This window comes from Otolemur garnettii, unplaced genomic scaffold (assembly GCF_000181295.1).
Source record: "Otolemur garnettii isolate 467f Iridium unplaced genomic scaffold, OtoGar3 scaffold00100, whole genome shotgun sequence".
NCBI lineage: Eukaryota > Metazoa > Chordata > Mammalia > Primates > Galagidae > Otolemur > Otolemur garnettii.
In genome coordinates, this window is record NW_003852495.1 from 5,358,574 (window position 1) to 5,383,638 (window position 25,065).

At 45.0% G+C, this 25,065-nt stretch overlaps 1 protein-coding gene and 1 pseudogene across 1 annotated transcript; both read left to right on the forward strand.

Moving 5' to 3' along the window:
• The first annotated feature begins 204 nt into the window (after nt 1–204).
• LOC100949267 (free fatty acid receptor 2) lies at nt 205–1,197 on the forward strand. The gene has a single exon (XM_023516940.1). The coding sequence runs from the start codon at nt 205–207 to the stop codon at nt 1,195–1,197; it is 993 nt and encodes a 330-aa protein (XP_023372708.1).
• Nucleotides 1,198–18,353: 17,156 nt separating this feature from the next.
• On the forward strand, nt 18,354–19,167 carry LOC100956835 (annotated as a pseudogene).
• The last annotated feature ends 5,898 nt before the right edge of the window (nt 19,168–25,065 follow it).

The window sequence follows — 25,065 nt, forward strand, 5'->3', positions numbered from 1 at the left end:
AATAACTACTGCTTATTATCCCGCCCAAGGCAAAGTCAATAATTACTCTGGGCAGTTCCAGCAGGTGATATGAGCATGCAGTGGTGGCAGCAGAAAGCACTGGCTGGGCCGGGGAGAGTTCCAGGGAGGATGTCCTGACTCAGGAGGGGTCCGCAGGCTGTGAGTGAGGCCTCCTGACCCTGCCCTTTCTCCCCCTCCTCCAGGATGCTGCCCTCCTGGCTAAGCCCCTTGATCCTCACGGCCTACATTATCATCTTCCTCACTGGTCTCCCTGCCAACCTCCTGGCCCTGCGGGCCTTCGTCGGGCGCGTCCGCCAGCCCCAGCCAGCGCCTGTGCACATCCTCCTGCTCAGCCTGACACTGGCGGACCTCCTGCTGCTGCTGCTGCTGCCCTTCAAGATCATTGAGGCCGCCTACAACTTCTACTGGTATCTGCCTGACATAGTCTGCGCCCTCACAGGTTTCGGCTTCTACAGCAGCATCTACTGCAGCACGTGGCTCCTGGCGGGCATCAGCGTGGAGCGCTACCTGGGAGTGGCTTTCCCTGTGCAGTACAAGCTCTCCCGCCGGCCTGTGTATGGGATCATTGCTGCCCTGGTGGCCTGGATCATGTCCTTTGGTCACTGCAGCATCGTGATCATTGTGCAGTACTTGAACTCAACCCAGCCGGTCAGAAGTGTCAACGACACTACCTGCTACGAGAACTTCACCCAGGATCAGCTGAGCTTGGTGCTGCCCGTGCGGCTGGAGCTGTGCCTGGTGCTCTTCTTCATCCCCATGGCCGTCACTGTCTTCTGCTACTGGCGCTTCGTGCGGATCATGCTCTCTCAGCCCCACGTGGGCGCCCAGAGGAGGCGCCGGGCTGTGGGGCTGGCTATTGTGACGCTCCTCAATTTCCTAGTGTGTTTCGGGCCTTACAACGTGTCCCACCTGGTGGGGTTTCACATGAAACAAAGCCCCTCATGGCGGGCGATAGCCGTGGTGTTCAGCTCCCTCAATGCCAGTCTGGACCCCGTGCTTTTCTACTTCTCTTCTGCAGCAGTGCGCAGGACCTTCGGGAAAGGGCTGCAGGTGCTGCGGAGGCAGGGCTCCTCGCTGCTGGGACGCAGAGGCAAAGAGACTGCAGAGGTGACCAATGCAGACAAGGGTGTGAGCCAGACAGACGGGGCGCCCAGTTCAGACTTCACCACGGACTAGAGCCTGCTCGGGACTTTTGGAGGTGCTCCTCTGCCCTACACAGGGGTTGGGCAGCCTGGGAGACAGGTGACGTGAGGGTTCCTGTCCAGATTCAGGAATCCTCAAGCTCAGTCCATGAGGGAGGCTTTGAAACCCCCCCCCCCCACCAGCCTGGTATCCTTCTCTGATTGAATTTTCCTTCCCGAAGGAGCATAGTTCCATGTTGTAAGAAGAAATGGCCAAGCAGAAAAGCACTGTTGGCTAGAATTTTGGAAGGAACGTAGCTCAAAGGAATTCAGTCCCAGCAAGGTAGCTGGCATCTAGTGGTGACCGTGCTGAAGCAAAGAGTCCTAAAGTACTGCTACAAATGTAGAAGCAACCTCTGGACACTAGTCTCACTGTAAATGGCAGAAAGAAATCAGTGGGACCCAGATGGAAGAGAAATACTAAATAAGGTCAAAGAAAGTCCACATGGTTCTGAGCTGGAGACCAGCAGGGAGGACTTGTCCCAACTGCTGCAATCCAGGTTTGACCCGTTGCTTTTAAAGTGTGAGCCATTCATTTTCATGCATTATCTTGTTTCTCCTATTAAATCAGGAACCGCCTGAGGTCTGGGTCTCATCTCCTTCCTCCTGGCACCCTACACGGGCCAGGATGTGGCTTGGTACTCAGCAACCAGAGACTGATGCTGGCTAGCCCAGGGAAAAACAGCCTGGTCTGGCAGATTGAAAATAAAGGTTATAAAACTCTGAAGTGAGTGTCCACAATTTTTGCTACACTTCTGCAAGCATAGGAGAGGGAAGTAGACTTGGCAGAAGAGGGGAAGGTGATGCATTTGAAACCAGATGTATTGTGGGAAAGTGTGTGCGGGCGCTGGTGGGATCCTGTGTAGGGAGGCTGGCCTCAGAAAGAGAAAGCTGGCTGCCTCCCGACTCTGTTATCAGTTTTCCACGGGAGCTTAAAACATACTACCCTCCTGCTCAGAAACCTGCAATTTCCCTGTTGTCAAAATTTTTCCTCTCAGGAATTCAGGTCACACTATTCTTTCATCTGCTTTGTGCCCCCTTCCTTTCCCCATTCCACCTGCCTAACTCATTTCTCCATAATTAGGACTCTGAGTCCATCCTCTCTCGTTAACTGCCACTACCCCCTAGCCTAGGAGTCTGCAACCCAGGCTATACATTAGAATTACATATGGAGATGTGAAAAATAATACAGACAGCCACCCCAAACCGGCTAACAGAAGGGGTAGCTGGGGTCAGGAGTCTCTGTCCTAGCTCAGGAGCCTAATCTGCCCAAGAAATCTGCCCAAGAAATGACCCTTACTGCTTACATGTCCCACTCACCCTAATCCCGCGGTCCCCCATCTTCTGATTGCTTGCTTCCTCCCCTCTTACTAAATCCCACTCAATACTCGCTTTCTCCAAAAAGCCTTGCCTTATTGTCACCCAACTGAAAGCCAATTTTCTCTCTTCCTTCTTCAAAAGAAGGCTGGACAGGTGTCACAGGAGTCCTGACCTCAGTGGTGGTCAGGCTTACTAGCTGGAGAACCTGAAGCGGGTCATACCCCCCCAGCCTCAATATCCAAATCAAAGTAATGAGGATAATTTCTACCTCCCAGGCTTATTCTCAGTACTTACAATTTTTTAGTACTTTTTACTGTATTAAGAACTTTTTTTTTTCGAGACAGAGTCTCTCTTTTTCACCCTGGGTAACCATAGTGTGCTCATAGTTCACAGCAACCTCAAACTCCCGGACTCAAGTGATCCTCTTGCCTCAGCCTCCTGAGTAGCTGGGACCTCAGATACCACCATAACCGAGATAGTTTTTTCTATTTTTAGTAGAGATGAGGTCTCGCTCTTGCTCCAGCTGGTTTTAAACTCCTGATCTCAGGTGATCCACCCACCTCGGCCTCCAGAGTGCTGGGATGACAAGAATGAGCCACTAAATGAGACTGCATATATAAAATCACCAAACAATTACAGAGTATTATTTAGTTCTAAGATATCAAGCCATGAGAAATACCATATACCCTCACATACCAGAAATAGAATTAAGTAAATATTAAAAGTGATGGAAATAATGTATTAGGTAGCCAACTATAGAATGGTTTGGTTTATGTAAGAAAAAATCTGGGATTTTCAGCTGACTGTGGGATATCACGAGTCTGTGATGTGGTATAGCTGTCAAAAAAAGCTAATTTGATTTGGGTGACATTAAAAGAAAGAGTCTAGACAAATTGACAATAACCCCATTCCACTTAGTAGCACCTTCAGCACTGAGACAACACAATTTTTAAAGGGCCACTAGTTCAGGGAATCAAACCCAGAAAATGCAACCAAAATGTTTTGGAGATACAAAATTGGATAGTAATAGTAGTAATGATAATCCTAGAGCATGTTAAATACCAGGCACTATGCCAGAGAAAGGGCCTCAGAGAACTGAGGTAACTTCCCAAGGTCGATGAGTGTGAGGGGGGGTTGAATCCAGGTCTTCCTGAATCCCAATGCTGCCTTCTTTCAGCACACATGATCAAAATGTCCCATGTACCCCATAAATACATACAATTATGGTGTATCAATAAAATTCTTATAATAAAAAGAAACAAAAATGTTGAAAAAGAGAAGGAGGGCTGATCACAGTGGCTCACACCTGTAATCCTAGCACTCTGGGAGGCTGAGGCAGGTGAACTGCTTGAGCTCAGGAGTTCCAGACCAGTCTGAGCAAGAGCAAGACCCCATCTCTAAAAAAATAGCTGGGCATTGTGGTGGGAGCCTGTAGTCCCAGCTACTTGGGAGGCTGAAGCAGGAGAATCACTTGAGCCCAAGAGTTTGAGGTTGTTGTGAGCTATGACACCATGGCATTCTACTGAGGATGACAAAGTGAGACTCAGTCAAAAAAAAAAAAAAACCACACAAATAGAAAGAGAGAAGGAGGTGAGAGAGCTGAATATGTGGCTAGGACCGGGTTTATTGTAAGGAAGGTGCATTTCTGTGTAGCTCCACAGGGATGAGCAAAGATGGTGGATGGAAGAGGCAAATATGTTATAAATAATTAGGGCTGTTTAAACAGAACTATCTCAGCAGAGTAGTTGTCTCTCAATTTCCAGTAATATTCAACTAGAAGATAGCAAACACCCATTCCAGGACACTGAGGAAACACACACCTGCTAAGGGCTGACCCAATCAGTGAACTGCCAAACCCCTTCCAACTCTGAGACTCTGGTTCTTCAGCAACTCGAGTGCTCTTGCTAACCAGGAGAGTATAAAATGAAGTCATTTTGCTTTAATGAGGTTATAAGAAAATCACTGGACCTCATCTGAGCCTTTCAGGATGAAGTTTTAGGGGCTAATTTACTTACATGTATTTGAACTTCATCCAGTCACTTGATAGATCAGCGCATTTCTTCATTAAGAGCAAGAGTCAAGCTGTCAGGCAAAGAGCAAATTCCTCTTTCCTCTGCCTTTCTGTTCTGTTTGGGCCCTCAGTGAATTAGATGAGGCTAAGCCACATCTGGAGGGCAATCTGCTCTCATTAGTCTATTAGTTCACACTAATCTTATCCAGAAATGCCCTCACAGAGACACTCAGAAATAAGACTTATCCCAATATCTGGGCACTTCATCATCCAGTGCAACAGACACACGAGATCAGCTGTCACAGCGCTCCCAGGCCATGCTGATGCTGCTGGCCTGGGAGCCACACTTTGAAAACCAGTTGGGCTAGAATACTGTGAACCAGGGAGAGAGTGATAGAAGATGAGGTCACTGAAGTGAGCAGGGACCAGACTATCCAAAGTCTTTGGCAGCAGAAAGGAGTCTGAATTTATTCTAAGAGCTTCTGGAAGCCATTCAAGAGTGTGAAGCAAGAAAGGAGAGTGATTTGATTTCCATTTTAAGAAGATCAGTCTGGCAGCTGTGTCTACCACTGAGATAGACAGTTGTCAGGATGAAGGAGATAATGCACATGAGAGTTAAGAAACCAATGAGTAATCCAGGGACTCTGGGAAGCAGAGGTGGGAGGATCCTTTGCTCAGGAGTCTGAGACTGGCCTGAGCAAGAGCGAGACCCCATCTCTACTAAAAATAGACAACTAGCCCCACTTGTGTGACAGGCACCTGTAGTCCCAGCTACTCAGGAGGCTGAGGCAAAAGGATCTCTTGAGCCCAGGAGCTTGAGGTTGCTGTGAGCTATGACACTCACTGCACTCTACGCAGGGTGAAGGAGAAGAAGGAAGGAAGGAAGGGAGGGAAGGAAAGAATAGAGTACTATGCAAGCATGCAGGGTTTTCATCGGTCTAGCACTTCCCTGAAAGGGAGACTGTCTCCTCCTCCACTGGAATTGGCTTTTCAAGAATAATTGTCTTACAAATTGTCATGCATCTACTTAGTAAACAGATGTCCCCAGTGATATGCTGGAAAATATTTAAGAACTATCTCTTGGTAGCAAGGAGTAGGGGGTAGGAGGTTAGAAAGATTGATTTGTAACACTTGCAAATTTCTGTGGCATATACACTCCCATCAGGGTTAATTTCTAACACTGTGAAGATACTGAACATGGGTTTGGCAAGAAATATTGATAACAGGCTCTCATAAGCCAGCCTGAACACATCTCTGGCTGGATCTCACAGGCATGTGCTCAGATGGCAGACAGAACATATCCTCCTTGAGAAAACTTTATCTTTCCCGGGCTACATAAAGTATAAGGCTCTTGCACTGGGCTTTGACACAAAGAACACTAGCTAAGTGTAGCTGGCTGGGCCTCATCCAAGAGCATCCGGGTGGCTGCATGATCGCAGTGCTCCTCTGAATCCCCTGCCCTGAAGCAGGATGACAGATGGGTAAACAGAAATATTAGTGCCTAGTTAATGAATAACACAGAAGGCAGCCTGGAGCTGCTACCAGGAAACGGTAGTGGAGGGAGATGGCTGGTGCGGCCTGACCTGTGGGCTGACCAACAGGAAAGGGGAACATGCACTGACCATCTTGCTTCCCCTTTCTGGAAAAGATGCTGTTGTGCCCCTTCCGCAAAACTTCCCATCTGCCCACAAGGCCAGAGCTCATCTGTAGTGTGGTTTTGTGGCCATCACTGTGGTCAGAGAAAGGCAGGGGTGGGGGTGAGGGGTCCGTAGAGGGTCTGGAGGAAAACGCGCAGCCAAGATTCCACCCCGTTCCCCTAAACATCCTGCCTCTCAGAGCCAGGTCTCTGCTGGCTTTTCTTTTCACCTTGCTCTACTTCCTGTGGGTAAAAACTTGTGCCCCATGTTTTTTCTTTTCATTTATTTTTCTCTAGTCACAGGAAATGAGGACATTTCTCATCTACACATTGCACATCCATCCCGGAAATTGGGCCAAAGATCTCTAAGCCCTCAGAAGCAGCAGTCCAGTAACCCACTTGGCAGAGTTTCAAAGGTCGGGAAAGACAGGAAATGGGAGTCCATGCGGTGGGCCGGATCACAGGCAGCCATCCGCTGGCAGCTTACCCAAGGAGGGGCCATCCACACCTCACTGATAATCTCAGGCTCCCTCTCCCCAGACATCGCCCCTAGCCATCTGTCAGCCTGCGCAATGACCAGCCTCAAGGAAACAAAGTAAGGAAAATAAACATACTGCTCTCAAATCTAGATGTTTTTAAATAAAAAGCCCATCCACCTACATAGCAGTCTAGAATCTCTAAAGTGCCACAGCAAATGTTACACCGTTTGACTTTCCGTAGGCAGAGGCATTCATTTACCCACAAACATTTATGGAGGTGGTGAACAAGGAGAAGATGTCAGCTCTCATGCTGTTCACTTCTAAACGGAGAGACCAGCAAGCAAGACACTTGGGGGTTCAGGAGGCTGAGGCAGGAGGATTGCTTGAGCCCAGGAGTTTGAGGTTGTTGTGAGCAATGATGATGTCATGGCACTCTACCCAGGGTGACAGAGTGAGACTTTGCCTAAAAAAAAAAGACACTTGGAGGTATTCCAAGTGCAATGAAGACCATAAAACTGAATTAAGGGCAGAGAATGACTTCCTCTTGAGGAGCGGGGTAGGTGCCTACTTATGAATGGGTACCTTGGGAAGACTATTCTAAGGTGATATTGAGCTGTGACTGGAATGACAAGAAGGAATTATAGCTGCTAAGAACTGGGAGGAGACTGTCCCAAGCAAAGGGCTCCAGACCAGTGCAAGGCCTGATCAAGCTGAATCTGTGGTAGGAAAATAAAGGCCAAGATGGCAGGAGCTTCGTGACAGCTGGAAGAGGCAACAAGTGTCAAATCACAGGGGTTCCTGAAGGCTAATACGAAGCACAACGGACATCTTCTCCCTACTTAACAACAATGAAAGCTGAGGCTCAGGGGTGTGAAGGGTCACACAACGTAAGGACACAAGTCCTCAGTAAGATGGTCCTCCAGCCCCTGGTCCCGGACTCCCGACTCCCTCTTAACAAGATCTTCATGCTTTCTCTTTCTCTCTCTCAATCTTAGCTCATCAAGGAAGAGAAAGGAGGGCAGGAAATGTGATTCACTCAGCGGGCAGCGGTTTGATATCAAGAGTCGGGGAGGGCGGAGAAGACTGACCGCTGAGGTTCTGAGGAAGGAAAGGGAGCATGGGGGGACAAGGCAGGGCACCTGGGCCTCTGAGAAAGGGATGGGAGTCTGAGGAATAACCGTGAGTTGCACCACACTGGCCCAGGCTCCACCAGTGTGAAAGATGAGAAAAAAAGTGTAAGGACCGACTCCTAGAGCTCAGGGGATCACTATAATGCCCCCAGTGTGAATGTGAGCCTCAACCCTGGCGGCACCAGTGTTTATGTTATTGTGACCACATAAGTGTCTGTCATTCCCAATGGAGCGCCTAGTAAATTACAACTAATTTTCTATCCTGTACAACTTTCCTCCCCATCTTCTGGAATTAATAATTGCCTTATTTTTCTCATTTGCTTGGTCCTCTACATACTTAGCACTAACTCAATCATAAGATCTTTGCCAATTTTCTAGCCTCCTCTCAAGACCTTCAGAAGTTTTAGTAAGACACAGATTTCATCTTCCCAGAGAAATCTCCCTCAGAACTTTCTGAGCTGCTCTAGTCTGGACTGGTGGTGCTTTATGCCAGGAGTACAGCTCACACCTAGAAGCTCTAAATTGGAAAGCCTCTCTGCTCCTCTGTTCTTGTCTTTCTCTTCCTTAGTTTACAACCTCAAGCAACTTCTCTAGAAAGTAAATGTTGTGAAATTCTGCATGTCTTTATCCTGTCCTCCTGCTTAACTGATACTGGGCTACACGTGGAATTCTGGATTGTCGACCATTTTTATTCAGAACTTGAAAGAAAGACATTGCCACATTGCCTTCTAGTGTCTAGTCTTATTAAGAATTCCCAAGACAAAAAAAAAAAAAAAAGAAAGAAAGAAAGAAAAAGTATTAGCCAGGCATGGTGGTGTGTGCCTGTAGTCCCAGCTACTTGGGAGGCTGAGGCAGGAGGATTGCTTGAGCTCAGGAGTTTGAGGTTGCTGTGAGCTATGATGCTGCCATGGCACTGTACTCAGAGCCCAGAGTAAAACTCTGTCTCAAAAAAAGAAAAAAAAAAACATCCCAAGACCTTCTAATTCCTATTCTTTGCACATGGCCTGTCTTTTTCTCTCTGGCAGGATCTTTATCTTTCTCACAAGTATTCTAGAATTGCATCCATGTGATAGGGTCAAACCCTGACTAAATAGGGTGGACTTGCCTAAAAGAATCAACACCTACCTGCTCCCACCAGATGTCCCACCTGGGAAAGGTAAATGGGTCCACCCCCTACCCTCTCCCACCGGATATCCTACTTGGGAAAGGTGAATGGGCCAACCCTCACCCTTACAACAGATGTCCAACCCAGGAAAGGGAATGTCCCAACCCCCACCATCCTGATCTTTAAAACCCCCTCTTACCATTACCCACATGGGGATTTCTTCCCACCCTGGTTGGAAATCTTACCCCACCTCTACCCGGGTGGAATAAAGGCATTTTAATTGTATAAACTGGGCCTCCATTTCCCTTTCGTCTCACGTCTTGGAATAATCTTTTTCTTTGGTTCCGTAACCTTTCAATATGCTAGGTATTTGGTGGACTCTTTCACTCTGCAAAATAATATCATTCAGTTCAGGGAGATTGTCTTGGAATACTTTGGAATGGTTTCCTTTGCCATCATTGTCTCTTTTCTCTTTTTCTGGAACTCCTGTTATTAGGGGCTATTGGACCTTCTACACTGGCCTTCCAATTTTCCTCTTTTCTCCCATCCCCCATCTATCATTCTGCTCTAGTGCCTGTGAGATTTCCTCTAATTTATTTTCCAGCTCTTCTACTTTTCATTTCTTGCTATCATTTTTAACTCCAAAGCATAACTTATTCATCTTGATTTTATTTTGTGGTTGTAACGTCTACTCTGATCTCTCAGAGGAATTTCGTCTTCCTGTTCCTAGCTGCTTTTTTTGATACTGGTCTATCCTTTACATTAGAGGCTGTCATCATGCACATGGTAATCAATCCTTGGTCATTTGCTTATACTGAAGAGAAGGGAGAATACTAAGCTTTTTAGATACATACAAAGTACAAAGGTAATATGACATGATGGCTAGAGTTTCCTTTAAAAGCAGAAAAGAAAAAAAAAGGAATGGAAGAAGCAAATGTGGCAAAATCTCAGTAACTGTTCCACCTGAGCAACAGATAAATTAGGTTATTATACTATTCCCTCTACTTTGATCATATTTGAAAATACTTATCATAAAAATGTTGTTATTGGCAGCATTCAGTTCCCTGAGGGCTGTTGGACTGAGGCCTCTGTTCCTCATTGGCTGAGGGTTGGAGGCCGCTCTCAGGTCCTTGCTATGTGGCCCTCTCCACAGAGACAGTTCACAACTCGGCAGCTGGCTTCCACCAGAGCCAGCAAGAGAGAAAGCAAGAGAGGGCATGACAGAAGAAGATATAGTCTTTTTATACACAGTCTTAAAAGTGGCCTTCCAGGAGGTTAGCCCAGTGTATTCTGCCAGGGAGAGAGGATTTCACAAGGGTGTGATGCCAGGAGGTGGGATCACTGGGGCTATCCTAGAAGCTGCCTTCCACAGGTACTAAATAGTGAATGGACTCTGCAAGCACATAAATTAGACTTTGCTGGGGAGGATGGGTAGAGGGAGGCTGATTGGTGGGACCACACCTATGGTGCATCTTACAAGGGTACATGTGAAATTTGCTAAATGTAGAATATAAATGTCTTAACACAATAACTAAAGAAAATGCCATGAAGGCTATGTTAACCAGTTTGATGAAAATATTTCAAATTGTACATAAAACCAACACATTGTACCTCATGATTGCATTAATGTACACAGCTATGATTTAAAAAAAAAAATTAGGCTTTGCTGTAAGGTGATTCAATTGGACCATTAAGTCGGGGAACCTCCAATGTTAGTACTGAGGGTTCTTCTTGGGCTGTTCGAATTTCCCAAAGACTCTTCTAATCTCCTGCACAAAGAAAAAAGACTGCCAGAAATTTAGGAGCCAAGAGGTTGGGAGTCCCAGCGTCCAGTATTCCCTTATTCTTCTATTCACACTATGTCACTCCTCTGCAGCTGTATCTGGTGTCCCCCCCCCCCACCCCCATCTAAAAACCCTCAGTGTCATTCTTGCAACATGCTAAAACTCTTAATCTTTTTGTGAGTGAAAGGTAGTTAGTTGCCCAGCGTCAGAGAATTGAGAAAGAGATCTGGGATCCTCTTTAAATAAACTTTTAGCCCATCTTCCCCTGTTAGCTTGCCCTTTACCCCCGTTTCCACAGGTACCTGCTGCTACCAGTTCCTGAGCTTTATGTATCTTCAGCCACAGAAACTTGGTTCAGCTTTGGTTTTTCCAACTATTGGCTTAGGTTTTAACTTTCATAGGTCTGCTAGATCAGTCAGTAGTCACGACTCATTCATCTGATTTCCAGCTTGCAAAATTTCAATGGTACCACATCCTCTTAAGTTCCGCCTATACTTAGGGGTATTTCTTTTGAAAAGATCTCTTTACTATCATGGTAATGTGATTTCAGAAGATTCAGGCATTCAATCCATCCTTACGAACCTCAAATATTTCTTCTTTATTGTTTGTTTATTGTATGTTTCCCCCTCTTGAATGTAGGTTCTAGTATAACTTGCCTATTTTGTTCAACTATGCATACCCAGTACCCAGAACCATGCTTGACACAGAGTAGGTGTTAAACATATGAATGGATTGATTTCCTGGAGGAGGAAATTTGCTATTCAATGTCAATGAGGTGACACCAGACCCAGGTGCCCTTCCTCCCACAGCATTGGAGGGGTGCAGGTAAATTTGCTAACTAATGATACCTGAGGTTATAAAGTGCTTTACTGTTACAAAGTGGTTTCAGAAATCTTAATCATTTTGATCTTGACAACAGCCCATGGGCCAGATAGAGAAAGGATTATTATTGGCCTTAAAATGATGATTATCCCTGCCAAGAACTATGCTGTGACAAAGAAATCATCCTCCCTGTTGCTGACCTTTCTTCCCACACACTGTCATCTATCTGGGCCCTCCTACAACTCGCTCTGCAAATGGGACTTCTAAGGTTTGTCATCTCTCAAAGAAATGTTCCTTAAAATCCAGGACTATAACAGAGGTAACAACCTAAAAAAGGTAAAATAGTTTTCGAGCTGTCTCTTTAAACCCCTCACATTTGGGGGGATATTAAAACCTGTATCTCAGGCCTGGCACAGTGGCCGATGCCTGTAATCCTAGCCCTCTGGGAGGCCAAGGCAGGTGGATCCCTTGGGCTCAGGAGTTCAACATCAGCCTAAGCAAGAGCAAGATCCTGTCTCTAAAGAAAAACAGCCAGGTGTTGTGGTGGTCACCGGTAGTCCCAGCTACTTGGGAGGCTGAGGCAAGAGAATCACTTGAACCCAGGAGTTGGAGGTTGCTGTGAGCTGTGACGCCACGACACACTACCAAGGGTGACAACCTGCGACTGTGCCGTAAAAAAACAAAACAAAACAAACCTGCATCCCTCCCAGTGTCAGTCATCAGAGGAGCAGGGCAGTGTTCTTTGTTCTCTGTACCATAGGAGATGGCTCAATGGAGTTGTCCAGCAGAGGTCACATGATCATCTTCACCAGAGATGCTATAGTTAAACAGAAATAACTCAAAACTGAAAACCCCATTTAAAAGCTTTGTGTTTCTACATAGAAAGAGGATGATGGTACAGTAAGATGAGTCTTCCCTCCTCCTCATTGGCTGGCAAATCAATAAACTTCTCTTTCCTTTTCCTCAAACCATTTGTCCTCATTCTTTGTTCAGCTACAGGGACAAGGACCAGCTCTCTGATAAAGAGGGAAACAGGTACAGGCAAGGGAAAATAATACAAGGACCTTTGAGCAAAATGGACACCTGAGTTTTGAACATAATTGGAACTAAAAAAGGAAAAATGGAACTCTTTGATCAGTAAGCCATAGCCTATGGCTTATAGAGGTTGATCGGTATTGGGAGAGGAGGGTAGGGGGCTTAGACCCTGGAAGGAGAGAGAATAAGTACCAGAACTAAAGAGCGGTAGAGGCTGAGCACAGTGGCTCATGCCTGTAATCCTAGCACTCCGGGAGGCTGAGGTGAATGGATCACTTGAGCTCAGGTGTTCAAGACCAGCAGCAAGAGCAAGACCTCATCTCTACTAAAAATAGAAAAACTAGCAGGGCATGGTGGCACACACCTTATAGTCCCAGCTACTTGAGGAGTTGAGGCAAGAGAATTGCTTGAACCCAAGTGTTTGAAGTTGCTGTTAGCTATGCTAGCCTGGGCAACAGAGTGAGGCTCAGTTTCAATAAAAAATAAATAAATAAAAATAAAGAGCAGTATGTATGTGGTGGGATGAAAATATCCCTTTACCAGAACCAATAGACTTCCATTCAAAAAAGAAATGAAAAACATGCTATAAAATAACCATGAAGCTGGTGTAAAACATTCTAGATAGTAAGTTCTATAAGACAATGGCATTAAGCTTTGTGATCTAGCCAGCTTGGTGTCTGGGTACCCTGAACTCTGCCTTAGGCCCCACAGTGAAAGGTGAAAGTAGGGTACATGGCCCTAAAGGAGTTCAGGAAATTTCACCCCAAAATATGACCCCTTGATAAAAAGAGTATTTTGAGTTAAAGGCCCTTAGGGATCAGCAGGCATTAGCAGGGGCTTTCCCTCTATCTCATCAACCAGACTGACCTATCAAAAACAGCAACTGACTTCCCTTCCTCTCCCTGTTATCTCACTGTCTTGCAGAAAAGAAAATCAAAAATTCAACCAGACCTGGCCCAAATCATTTAAAATACAATACCTGTCCCTCAAGGTTAATTTAATTCGCAAAGAGAATCATTTACAAGTCAATTTCTTTCTCCCACCTATTCATCCTCCCTAGCAATCATTTATTACCCCTACACAGAATTGCCCATATACCTCATCTTACCCTCCACTGGGATATTGGGTAACCACGGTATGATTCTCCCATGCACGCAGTAAGTAAAGCTCTTCTTCTTATTAATTTGCCTTAATTGTGAGTTGATCTTTCAGTGAACTTTCTGAGTAAAGGGAAAATTTTCCTTCACCCTCATAGCTCCCTTGAAGGAAACAGGATGTGACCTGAGAAGTCACAGAATGGGTCACAGAGATAAAAGGTTATAAAGGACCCCACACTTTTCTTATACTACTTGCATCCTACCTCGGATTCTGCCTGCCACCTTCTGGGCAAGTAAGGCTACAACCTGGCTCCAAAGCCTGGGAGGTCCAGGTACCACAGCCTCTGTTATTTATACCCAGTCACAGAGGAGAATTGGCTCAGAAGCAGAAAATTAGTGATGAGAAATTGGCAAGGGGACTTCTAACCTTGCATCAAATCAAGATGAATCTGGGTATGGGAGGAGGCTTTTTAAGCTACAAAAGCAGTTGCAGAAGAGAATACAGAAGACAGTACTGTCTGTAATCTTTAACCGCAGTCATGTGTCACTTAACAATGCGGATACATTCTGAGAAATGTGTTGTCAGGCAATTTTATCATTGTACTAAGGTCACAGAGTGTACTTAGATAAACCTAGGTGGGAGAGTCTAGACCTCTAGGCAAAATGGTATGGTCTGTTGTTCCTAGGCTACAAAATTGTACAGTCTGTTACTATCCTGAACACACAGGCAACTGTGGCACAATAGTAACTGTTAGTGTATCTAAACGTATCTAAAGATGGAACTGTGCTATGATATTACAGGGGCTGTGACCACATCAGACAATAGGAATTTTTCAGCTCCATTATAATCTTATGGGACCACTGTGGTATATGCTGTGTATTGCTGTTTATGGTACATAACTAAATATATAATAATAGCAACTAAATGTTGAGACCTTCATGTGTGTACACAGAGTTAATCCCTCTGCATGTACCATTCAGTGACTCCTTACAAAAGCACACTGACGGAAGAGTTTTATAAAAAGAGAAATTGAGATGTAGACTAATTGTTAAATAACTCACCCTCTATCTAATAGTAAGTAAGTATCAGGGGTAGGACTAGAGCCTGGATCTGCATGACTCTGGAGTCTGAATTCACAGCCTCCTCTAGGAGAGCATCAGCATGTGTATGTGAAACTCTGAAAGGCTACGCAGCAGTCAACAAGGATTACTTAGGAAGTTGGGGCGGTAGGTCACCTTTCATTATCTAACGTTACGTAATTCTGTACTATCTATGTTTTTCCAATGAGCAGCGATAATTTCACAATTCAATGACTTTTTTTTTTTGACACAGAGTCTTACTCTATGCTCTGGCTAGGTGGCATCATAGCTCACAGCAACCTCAAACTCCTGGGCTCAAGCAATCTTCTTGCCCCAGCCCCCTGAAGAGCTGAGACTACAGGCACCTGCCACAACACCCAGCTAGTTTTTCTATTTTTAGCAGAGATGGTTTGAGAGATGATCTCCTGAGCTCACACAATCCACCCACCTCAGCCTCCCAGAGTGCTGGGATTACAGGTGTGAGCCACCATGTCTGGCCTACAAAGGCTTGTTTTGAGTTGATTCTGGCTCACCAAACATATACACACAGAAGAAAACTCAAAGTACTCTGGCATTTAGGCACTGTTAACTGAGCAATGACTGTGTACTACACCTAGCAGTAAGCACTTCATATCCAAGACTTCTGTGAATCCTCACAACTGTGTCTGGAGGGAAGGGAGTTTCATTAACTTCCTTTACAGAGAAGGAATCTGAGGCTCAGGGATGTGAGATGACCTCTCCAATGTCACATAACAATTTAGGAACTCAGGTCTGACGGGTTTCTGAGCCCAGGCTTTTACCTACATAAATATGTTAGCAAGACCAGGCATGATTACAATGAATAATAGTAGTTTAAATACTTCCCATGTACCAGACCTGTGCTTTTCACATATAATCCATCAAATTTCCACAGCAAGTCCCATTTTACAGATGAGGAAACTGTGGCTCAGCAGAAAGAGGAAGTCACGTATTTGCCCAGGGTCACCCATCAGAACTGGGACTAGCATACACCCGACCATCCATAGCACTGGCATCTACCCAGTTTCTCAGACCAAAAAGTTTAGTAGTCATCCTTTACTCCTTCTGTTTTTCCTTCCAGGTCTAATCCATTTGTTCCATTTAGTTCTAGTTTCCAAAATACATAGTCACTTCTCACAATTGGGCTGCTACAGCCCCGCTGCCATCTCTGATCTGGGTAACCCTGAAGGACTTCTCACTGAGCTCCTGCTTCTGTTCCTGCCTCTCTACACTGCAGTCAGAGTGATGTTTTTCAAATCTCTTGCTAAATATCCAGTCCTGCAGGCTTTCTTAAAGTTTTGGGAGAGAATTAAGCCATGCAGAGAATGGTCTGTGAGATGGTTTTCTCAATTTCCCAAAAGATGCTACTAATTCCATTCTCTAAGACAACAGGAGATAACCTAATTCATTACATGCAAGCGATGCCTTAGAATCCTAGGGCTTAATTCTACTGAGAACTGGGTGGAGACAGCTACAAAAATTTCCTGTCACATTTCACCTGACCACAGCCTCCTCAGTCCCTGTGAGCAGCTATCCACCATACCTTTACCTCTGTAGGGTCGTCTCCTGTTTCCCTTTTCCTAGCAAAGGTGCTCTTTTCCCTTCCTCACTCATAGAAGTCATTCCTGCCTCAAGGTTTTTTTTCTTCTTTTCCAGTCAGTGTCCTGCACTGTCACCCAGGCTGGAGTACAGTAGCATTACCCCAGCTCACTGCAACCTCAGACTCCTGGATTTAAGCAATCCTCCTGCCTCAGCCTCCCTGAGTATCTGGGACTACCACGCCCAGCTAATTTTTTCTATTTTCAGTAGAGATGAAGGTCTCACTCTCTCACTCTTGCTCAGGCTCGTCTTGAACACTTGGCTTCAGGTAATCCTCCCACCTCATCCTCCCAAAGTGTTAGGATTACAGGGGTGACCCACCGAACCTAGCCCTGCCTCAAGGCTTTTGCAGGGGCTATCCTCATGGCCTGGAACCCCTGCCCAGGCTGTTCAGAGCCAGTGCCTTCTGTCAGTCCTTCAGGGCTCAGCTCAAAGGCTACCAACTCAGAGAGGCCCTCCAACACCTTAATTAAAAAGGCACTGCGTGCGGGCATGGTGGCTCACACCTGTTGTCCCTGCACTGTGGGGGGCCGAGGCGGGTGGATCACCTGAGCTCAGAGAGGTTCGAGACCACCATGAGCCAGAATGAGTCCCCGACTCTACCAAAAAAAATAAAAAAGCTGGGTGTTGTGGTGGGTGCCTGTAATCCCAGCTACTTGGGAGGCAAAGGGCAAGAGAATCACTAAAGGAAGAAAGAAAACAATAAAAAATAAAAAACTTCAAACTAAGATGAGTGGAAGCCAGCTGAAATTGAAAGCAAAAATTTTTTCAAATTAAAAAAAAGGCACTGCCAATTCCTGCTGTTGCAGTGCCCTGTTTTATATCCATTACAGCATTTATATGTCATGATCTACAAGTGTCTTCTGTGTCCACTTACCTGTTGTGTGTCTCCCCAGTTAGCGCTCCATTAGAAAGCTCTTCGGAGGGCAGCAATCTATAATATGTTTAGAGAATTGATCAGACATTTGTTATGCGCCAATTACCCGGTTAAAAGTTTTGCAAAGTATCAACCCCAATACTGTCCAAAGAAAAACAATTTAAGCTATTAAATATTTTTAATTGTCTAATAATCATGTAAAAGGAAACAGATGAAGTTAACATTAATAACACAGACCCTCCACAGCTGGCCTCCTTTCTATACTGATCACCCCCCTAAGTTGACCTAATTTTCATTGAGGGGACGTGCACCACATGTATGTATCAGTAGAGTAGGCCAGTTCCTTATGTTGACCATCTTTGTATGTCGACCAGCCTGTTACAGTTCCTTGGGTGGCCAACTTACAGAGGTTCTACTGCATACGTTCTTTAACCTAAAATGTTCAGAGTATTACCTCCTCAATGTATAATCAATAAAGCGCCATTTGGAATCTGCACACGCACACTCCTCCTCTGTTCCCTGGCATCCAAGGAGCTTACCGGCTACCGCCGTTTGGGGATTCACAGGCTGTCACTTCAGGACGGAGCCTCGGTGACCCCTACACTGTCTCAGCTTTTTCCCGCCTGTCTTCATGCTCATGTGCCTTTCAGGGTCTGCATAAAGAGGACAGGGTGTGGTCTTCGAGCTCCTCCACCGAAATCGGTGTGACAAACCGCCAGCTGCGGCCCCAGGTGCTAAGGAGCCTCTGGAACCTTAACCGAAGCGGGTTGTGGAAACTGCGGCCGGGAATACAGAAGGGCGCATGCGCAGGCCAGCCTGCCCCGGAAGTGAGTAGGGCAAGGCGGGAAGCGCAGGTTGGACCCTCAGACAACAGTCCTGGGAGGGAGGGCTCGCCCAGTCTTGAAGTTCAGAATCCTGCCCAGGCCACAGAGCTGGGGAGAGGGCCAGAGGAGGAGTTAGCAGTAATTTGGAACTGGAAATTGACTTGACTAATAGAACTGTGAGTTTGGGTCACAAGGGAAGGAAGAATTTTTCCTAAGCAGGGTTTTTTGGGGAAGGGGACTGTATAAGGCTTCTCGGAGGTCGGGCGAGGCCTTGGGAGGTTTCATTGACATTTATTTAAAAAATAGGGTTCTATGGCTGGTGGTCAAAGTCGGCGCGGGACACAAAGACACCAGCACCAGGGCCTTGTGGCAGAGGAGGGCTCGCCTCGTGCACAGCCTGACTTAAACATCTCTGATGGCTAACGAAGCTTGCCCTTGCCCGTGTGACAATAGACTGGAGTATGGAGGGATGGGCCATGAAGTTCAAGTCCAGTACACCAAGGATTATGTCACCAAGTCCCCTGTTGCTGCAGGCAAAGCTGTGATTGTCATTCAAGATATATTTGGCTGGCGGTTACCTAATACCAGGTATATGGCTGACAAGATCCCAGGAAATGGATACACAACCATCATTCCAGACTTCTTCGTAGGGAGGAGCCGTGGGACCCCTCTGCCGACTGGTCCACCTTCCCTGAGTGGTTGAAAACAAGGAATACCCAGAAAATCAATAAAGAGGTTGATGCTGTCTTAAGGTATCTGAAAAAAATGGTATCAAGTACAGAAAATTGGTGTTGTGGGATTCTGCTGTGGTGGAACTGCTGTCCATCATTTGATGATAAAATACTCTCAAGTTCAGGGCTGGGGTCTCCATTTATGGCATTGTCAAGGATTCTCAAGACATTTATAGTTTAAAGAACCCCACATTGTTCATTTTCACTGAAAATGATATTATGATTCCACTTGAGCAAGTCTCTTTGCTGACCCAGAAGTTGAAGGAACACTGCAAAGTTGATTATCAAATTAAAACATTTTCTGGGCAAACTCATGGGTTCATGCATAAAAAGAGAGAGGATTGTTCACCTGCTGACAAGCCCTACATTGATGAGGCAAGAAGGAATTTAGTCGGGTGACTAAACAAGTACATTTAGTCTTAATCAAGTGCAAACTTTCCTAAAATAGCTTTTCTCCAGAAAACTGCTTTGAAATACTTACGTCATTTAATTTTCACTAAAATAAAATTAGAAATCCTGAAATTCATTATTTTGTCTGAAATTCAAATTCAGTAGGAATGTTAATGTATGAAATAATTGAATTTTTAACGTGCACATCAAATAAAAATTTGAAAACTAAAAATAAAAAAAAAGAAAAAGAAGAAAAAGAATACATAGATGCCAAAGAAAAAAATGTTATAAAAATTGTGGTATGTTGTCAATGTTTACATGAAGCAAATTATACAAAAACATACCCAGAGCAGTATGGTGGTTGTGCAGACAATTTGATCTAGAAGCCATAAAGAGATGGTCTGGTAATGGGACACAAGTTTTTAAGTTCTACAGTGAATGAGACGTTGGTCTCAATCCAGTCAGCCTGCTTCTGTGATTCTCTAAACAATCTCATTTTAAGACAACTTAAGGAGTGAAAATGTAAAGTCTTCCTAGCTCCTGCCTCCACAGGGGAGAGGCCCTAATGGAGGGCTATTAGGAATTAGGAAGGACTACCCTGAGAATAAGCTGCAAGGGGGATATGTAGTAACTGGAGATACTGAGAGATGTTCTTGTTAGGTCACCAGTGCTGAGGGACATCTAGGATCCCTGCTGCTGTGCTAGGATTGAGTATGAGGAGTGAGGTTTGTCTGTGGAGAAGGGCGTCTGGCTACAATGAAATATAAAGCAAGGTTAGAAGATTCAAAGGGCAGGTGATACTTTGGGTTGGGAAATTGGACTGGCAAGGCCTTGCTGAGGAAGTGTCATCACCACAGAGACCTGAATGAAGCAAAGGAGAGGATGAGTCACACAGGCAGAGGAAGCAAGCTTGGCCTGTTTGAGGAGTGCAGAGGAAGAGAGGGGCTCTGAGCAAAGTGATCATGGGGGGAGGGGGTGTTAGGAGATGAGGCCCATGGTAAAGTCTGTGGGGTTTCATTCTGAAAGTAATGGGAAATCATGGGAAGGGATTGATTAAACATAAAAGGAGTTTTCAGGGCTCCTGGGAGGTGACTATGTGCCCTATGGGTGATGGAGGATGCATAGGAGGGTAGATGTGAAAAGATGTCAGTTGTTTTAGGGGGCACTGAGGAACATTAGCCCAGGAGACCAACCTGGGAGGGAGACTTGGGTTGACATGAGCAAAGTGAGGAGTCTGTTAGTGGGAGAAGCCTGGGGTTTTTTTGTTTATTTGTTTTGTTATTGGTTTAGGGGAGGAGCACCCAGGAATGTTGTCTAGGTTTGTCTGTCTGGTGTCAGAAAATGTGGTGGGAGGTCTTAATGGGAGGATAGTCATCTAGGGCAGCGTCCTGTGTGCACTTCTCGGGAGCATCTGACGACATTTCACCTTGTCAAGAGTTCTTGGGCTGCCTCCAGAGTGCCACTGTGGCTGTAAGGGGTTATAATCAAGTAAACCAGGCAAGCTTTACAGAAATGGTTTCACGAGGCAGGTGTCATTTTGCAACTTTTTCTTTTTGTTGTTGTTGTTTTCATTTAACATTATGTTTTTCAGATTGAGCTAAAGAAAACCAAAATATCTCACCCCAAAATATCCTTCTTTGGCATATTTGGAGATGGTTATGCAGAGAAACTGCAGACAGGAATAGGCCTGAAAAGCTGCCTTTTGTGGAGAATTGAGAGAAAATCTGCATTAGTAAAATAGCCAGCCAGGCTTGCTCTGAGCCCCGCCCCACCCTTGTCTGTACCTAAGAAAGATGAACCCAAAGGAAAGAGACTATGCTCGAAAACTTGGGAAGGTCTGACAGAGACACTGCCATTTATCTTCTGAAGGCTGCACCTGCGACGTTTCATTTGCATAACCAAACCACCCTCCCTAGCCAGGCCTTTCCTTCTCTTTCTCTCTCACCTGTCTTGGCATCCTCCAAGCCCCTATTCTTTCTGTTACCTCCGAATGGTATAAAAACTTCAGCCACCTGGCTCTTCCTTTGAGATTTCCTATTTTGTATGACTCCCATCCACCCATATATTAAATGTGTTATGTTTTTCCCTTGTTAATCCACCTTTTGTTATGGGAATGACCCTTTATGATAAGGAAGGAAGAAATCACCCCTCCCCCCTACACAGCCAAGCTGATACATGTAACACTCTCATTTTTATTGCTGGATCTTTGCCATTCCACTCACTGTACGGTGTACCCTATCTTAAACGCCCCTTCTTTTGTTGGTCCAGGACATTTGAGTGGTTTCTAACTTTGATCTATTCCAAGCATTGCTGCTGTGAAAATCCTTATACCACCCTCTTTGCATATATATGCCAGAGTTTCTGCCTAGTGTATCTCTGGGATACAAGAGTCATTGCTGGGTGAATTTATCCACAACTTTGTACTTGGATCTTGGTTTTGTCATTCGGGAATCTGATGAGAAACTTCAGCCACAGAAAGTTAAACCCAGCCATGAGTTTTATTTTTTCTTTTTCTTTGTAAAGTGGACATGATAATGCAGAGTGTCCCAAAAGTCACCATTCCACAGGGAAAATTATAATAGCAGGTATCTTGGAACATGTTCGCCATGAATGGGAGAGAAGACTTCGTGTATGTGTAGAAAGAGGTGCCCAACACATAGAGAATATTTTGTCATGAATATTATATGAATGAAAGTATATTTCAGCTCGGTGCCATAGCACAGTGGTTACAACGACAGCCACATGCACTGAGGCTGGCAGGTTCGAACCCTGCCCAGGCCAGCTAAACAACAATGACAACTGCAACAAAAACAATAGCTGAGCCATGTGGCAGGGGCTTATAGTCCCAGCTACTCAGGAGGCTGAGACAAGAGAATCGCTTAAGCCCAAGAGTTTGAGGTTGCTGTGAGCTGTGATGCCACAGCACTCTACCAAGGGTGACATAGTGAGACTCTGTCTCAAATTTTTAAAAAAGTACATTTAACTACAATTTTCCATCTTCCATATGTATGGTGACTTTGGGGATAGCCTGTCCTACTTCTAAAAGTCATAAAAATTAAATGAGTTCATGAATGTAAAGTACTTAACAAAGTATCTTACAGGTGTTCAATACCTGCGTGCTTCTTATGTCTTATGGACACAGGAAATTAAAATAGCTAAAAATTCTAGAGCTTTGAAGTCTGACAAAACTGGGCACCTTTGGGAAATTCACTTTACCCTTCTCAGCCTCAGTTTCCTTACTTGTTAGACTAAAGCAAGTTAGGACAGTTGCAAATAATAGTTCCCTAGGTTTTTTAAACTAAAGTAAAATCTTAAGCCCCCTCAGCTGACTGAATGGACCCTCTCTTGGCCAAGGGGACTTTAGAATTATCCTGAAGCTGAGTTGCTGGCCATGAGAAGGGTGGTCAGATATGCCTTGTCACACACATCCCCCTTCTTGGACATGTCCTTTATAACTCATTAACAGGCCTAAAGCCATACAAGGGAAAGCGTAAGCCACACCTGCAGGTCATCAGTTTATTGGACAGATCACTTGAATCAGGGCATATCTTCAATATATGTCCAATGGCTTGTCTCTGATTCACAGACTTCCTTACCTTAACTTAAAACATTCCAAGCCTTTCTGTGACAGAGGTAAAGTTCTGGAAAAGGGCAATGAAATATGTTATGAGTTGTCTAAAACCCCGAGCCCCTTTTGGGAATTAAAACCGACATTCCTTCCCAAGGCCAGTAATCAAAGGGGGAGGAAAATGTATTTGTTTTCCAGTATCGTAAGCCACAGGAGATGGCTCAACAAAATTGCCACAAGATTACAGCCAAGAGAGATAAGGTCCACTGAAACCACCAATTATACTTAAACGACAATAGCCATGGCAAATGACACTGGTCATGTACACCCAAGCCCAATCACTAAAACTCCCCTTTGAAAAGCCCAGTTTTTCTGCTTAAAGGCAAAGTGATAGGTCTTTGGAAACATGAGTTCCCTACCCTCCTCATTTGCTGACAAATTAATAAACTTCTCTTTCCTTTACCTCAAACCATGTGTCTATCCTTGATTCTTCATTCTCACTGATTCAGCCTCAGGGACAAAACCCCAACTTTCAGTAACATTTAGACAAAGCTTCCTGTCTGTAAGCAATCACAAATCAAAGACTCTTTAAACCTCCTTATACCCTGTCAGTTCCCCACTTCAAGATGCCCTACCTTTCCGGCCAAACCAGTGTTCACCTTCCATGTATTGCCTGATGACTTTAGGTGTAATTCCTGTCTCCCTGAAATGTATCAAACCAAATAGTAACCCAACCACGGTGAGACCACGTGCTCAAGTCTTCTTGGGTATGGCTCTCTAGGCCATGGTCACACAAATTATTTTACAGAGTTTAGATTCTTTTCTGTTGACAGTATAACTCTGAGAAGTAAAAATAAAATCCTAAGCCCCCCAACCAAGTGAATATACCCATCTTAGCCAAGGGGGCCCCAGAGAAACTTTAAACCTGAGTTCTAGGCACGATGAGACGGGAAGTTGAACATACTGTGTTATACCCCTTGGAACCTCCATTAGGCACTGGAAAGACTTGCTCCACCACTGATTTCGACCAACCACCTGATGCTGCACCTCTGTTGTGCAGACTTGGCACAACTGACCAGCATTCCTGCTAAGACACCACTGACCATGGAGTGGTTCTGGCCAATCTAGGAGGATGTATATGAGCTGTGAGGGTTTCCACCTCCTTTGTTTCCCTTTTTGATGTCAAAGGGCCCAAAACTCCACCCTCCATCATACTGATGTTACAGCTCAACTAGGTTCATTGTAGAAAGAGTTGAATATCACAGGTGCCCTGCTAGGCGATGGGAGGAGTTTCTCAAATCCATCTCCCCAAGAATTTGGGAGAAAGGGCTTTTAAAGATAGCTTGGCAGGCACAGGATTAGAGAACTGGGTCTGCTGATTGGCGGGGATGAACTCATAGAGTTGGGGTGCAGAAATTGTCTTCTCAGGTGGGAGGCTTCCTGGATAGGGAGTTCTCAGGGCTGTTGGCTCCATTCCCACACCCTCCATGGGTCTGGTTGGTGTTAGTAGGTCTCCAGAATATGGAGTCTGAAAAACACCTCAAAGACCAGTGTTAAGATTTGCAATAACAACGTTGTCTATCGAAGCAGTCACAAACCTCGTTCATGTCAGGGAGGATAGTAACGTAAAGCAGCAGCACGGAGGTCAGGGAACAATGGCTGGCTAACTTTTATAAACATTAAACATGGATTGCTATTTATGCCACATGGCTCTACTTTATTTTAATATAGATGGTTTCACTCCACCATTTTTTAAACATGGGTTCCAGAAAGGGGCATGAAGCTCAATTAATCACATATGCACGTGTCTCTCCTTTCATAAATATTCATGACTCTTCCTATAGCTTATTAAATATGTATCTTCAGCCACCCTACTCAGCATAAATTCCTGTTCCTTTTAACATACCCTCGAAGTGCTTGCACTTGGCTTCTGGCTGGAAGCTATGCCTCCCAGGCTGCAAGATGGCCAGCCGTGGCCTACAACTCTGCATGAAAGGAAAGGCTGTCCTTTCCAAATTTATGAACCTCATCATTCTTCATTTGACAGCTGTATCTGGATCATGATCTGACTGGAGTTATATGGCATAATAATAACAGCTTTGTTTACTAATATGAATAAAACTAGGCTAACATTTATTGAGATTTTCTTAACCCCTATGAAGTATTGGTATAAGTCCCACTTTATGAATGATGAAACTGAAGTCCTGACAGAGTGGCCAACCAGAGATTGCATCACTAATAAAGGGACAGAAACAACTTGAAACCAGGTCTGATTTTAAAACCTGTGTTCTAACCAGTAGTCTAGCCTGCCTTAAGAGCTTTCAGCAGCTGCCCATCATCCTCATCTGTGGATTTCA

Coding starts and splice junctions, on each gene's coding strand:
- LOC100949267 (XM_023516940.1), top strand. CDS start 205: ATGCTGCCCTCCTGGCTAAGCCCCTTGATCCTCACGGCCTACATTATC.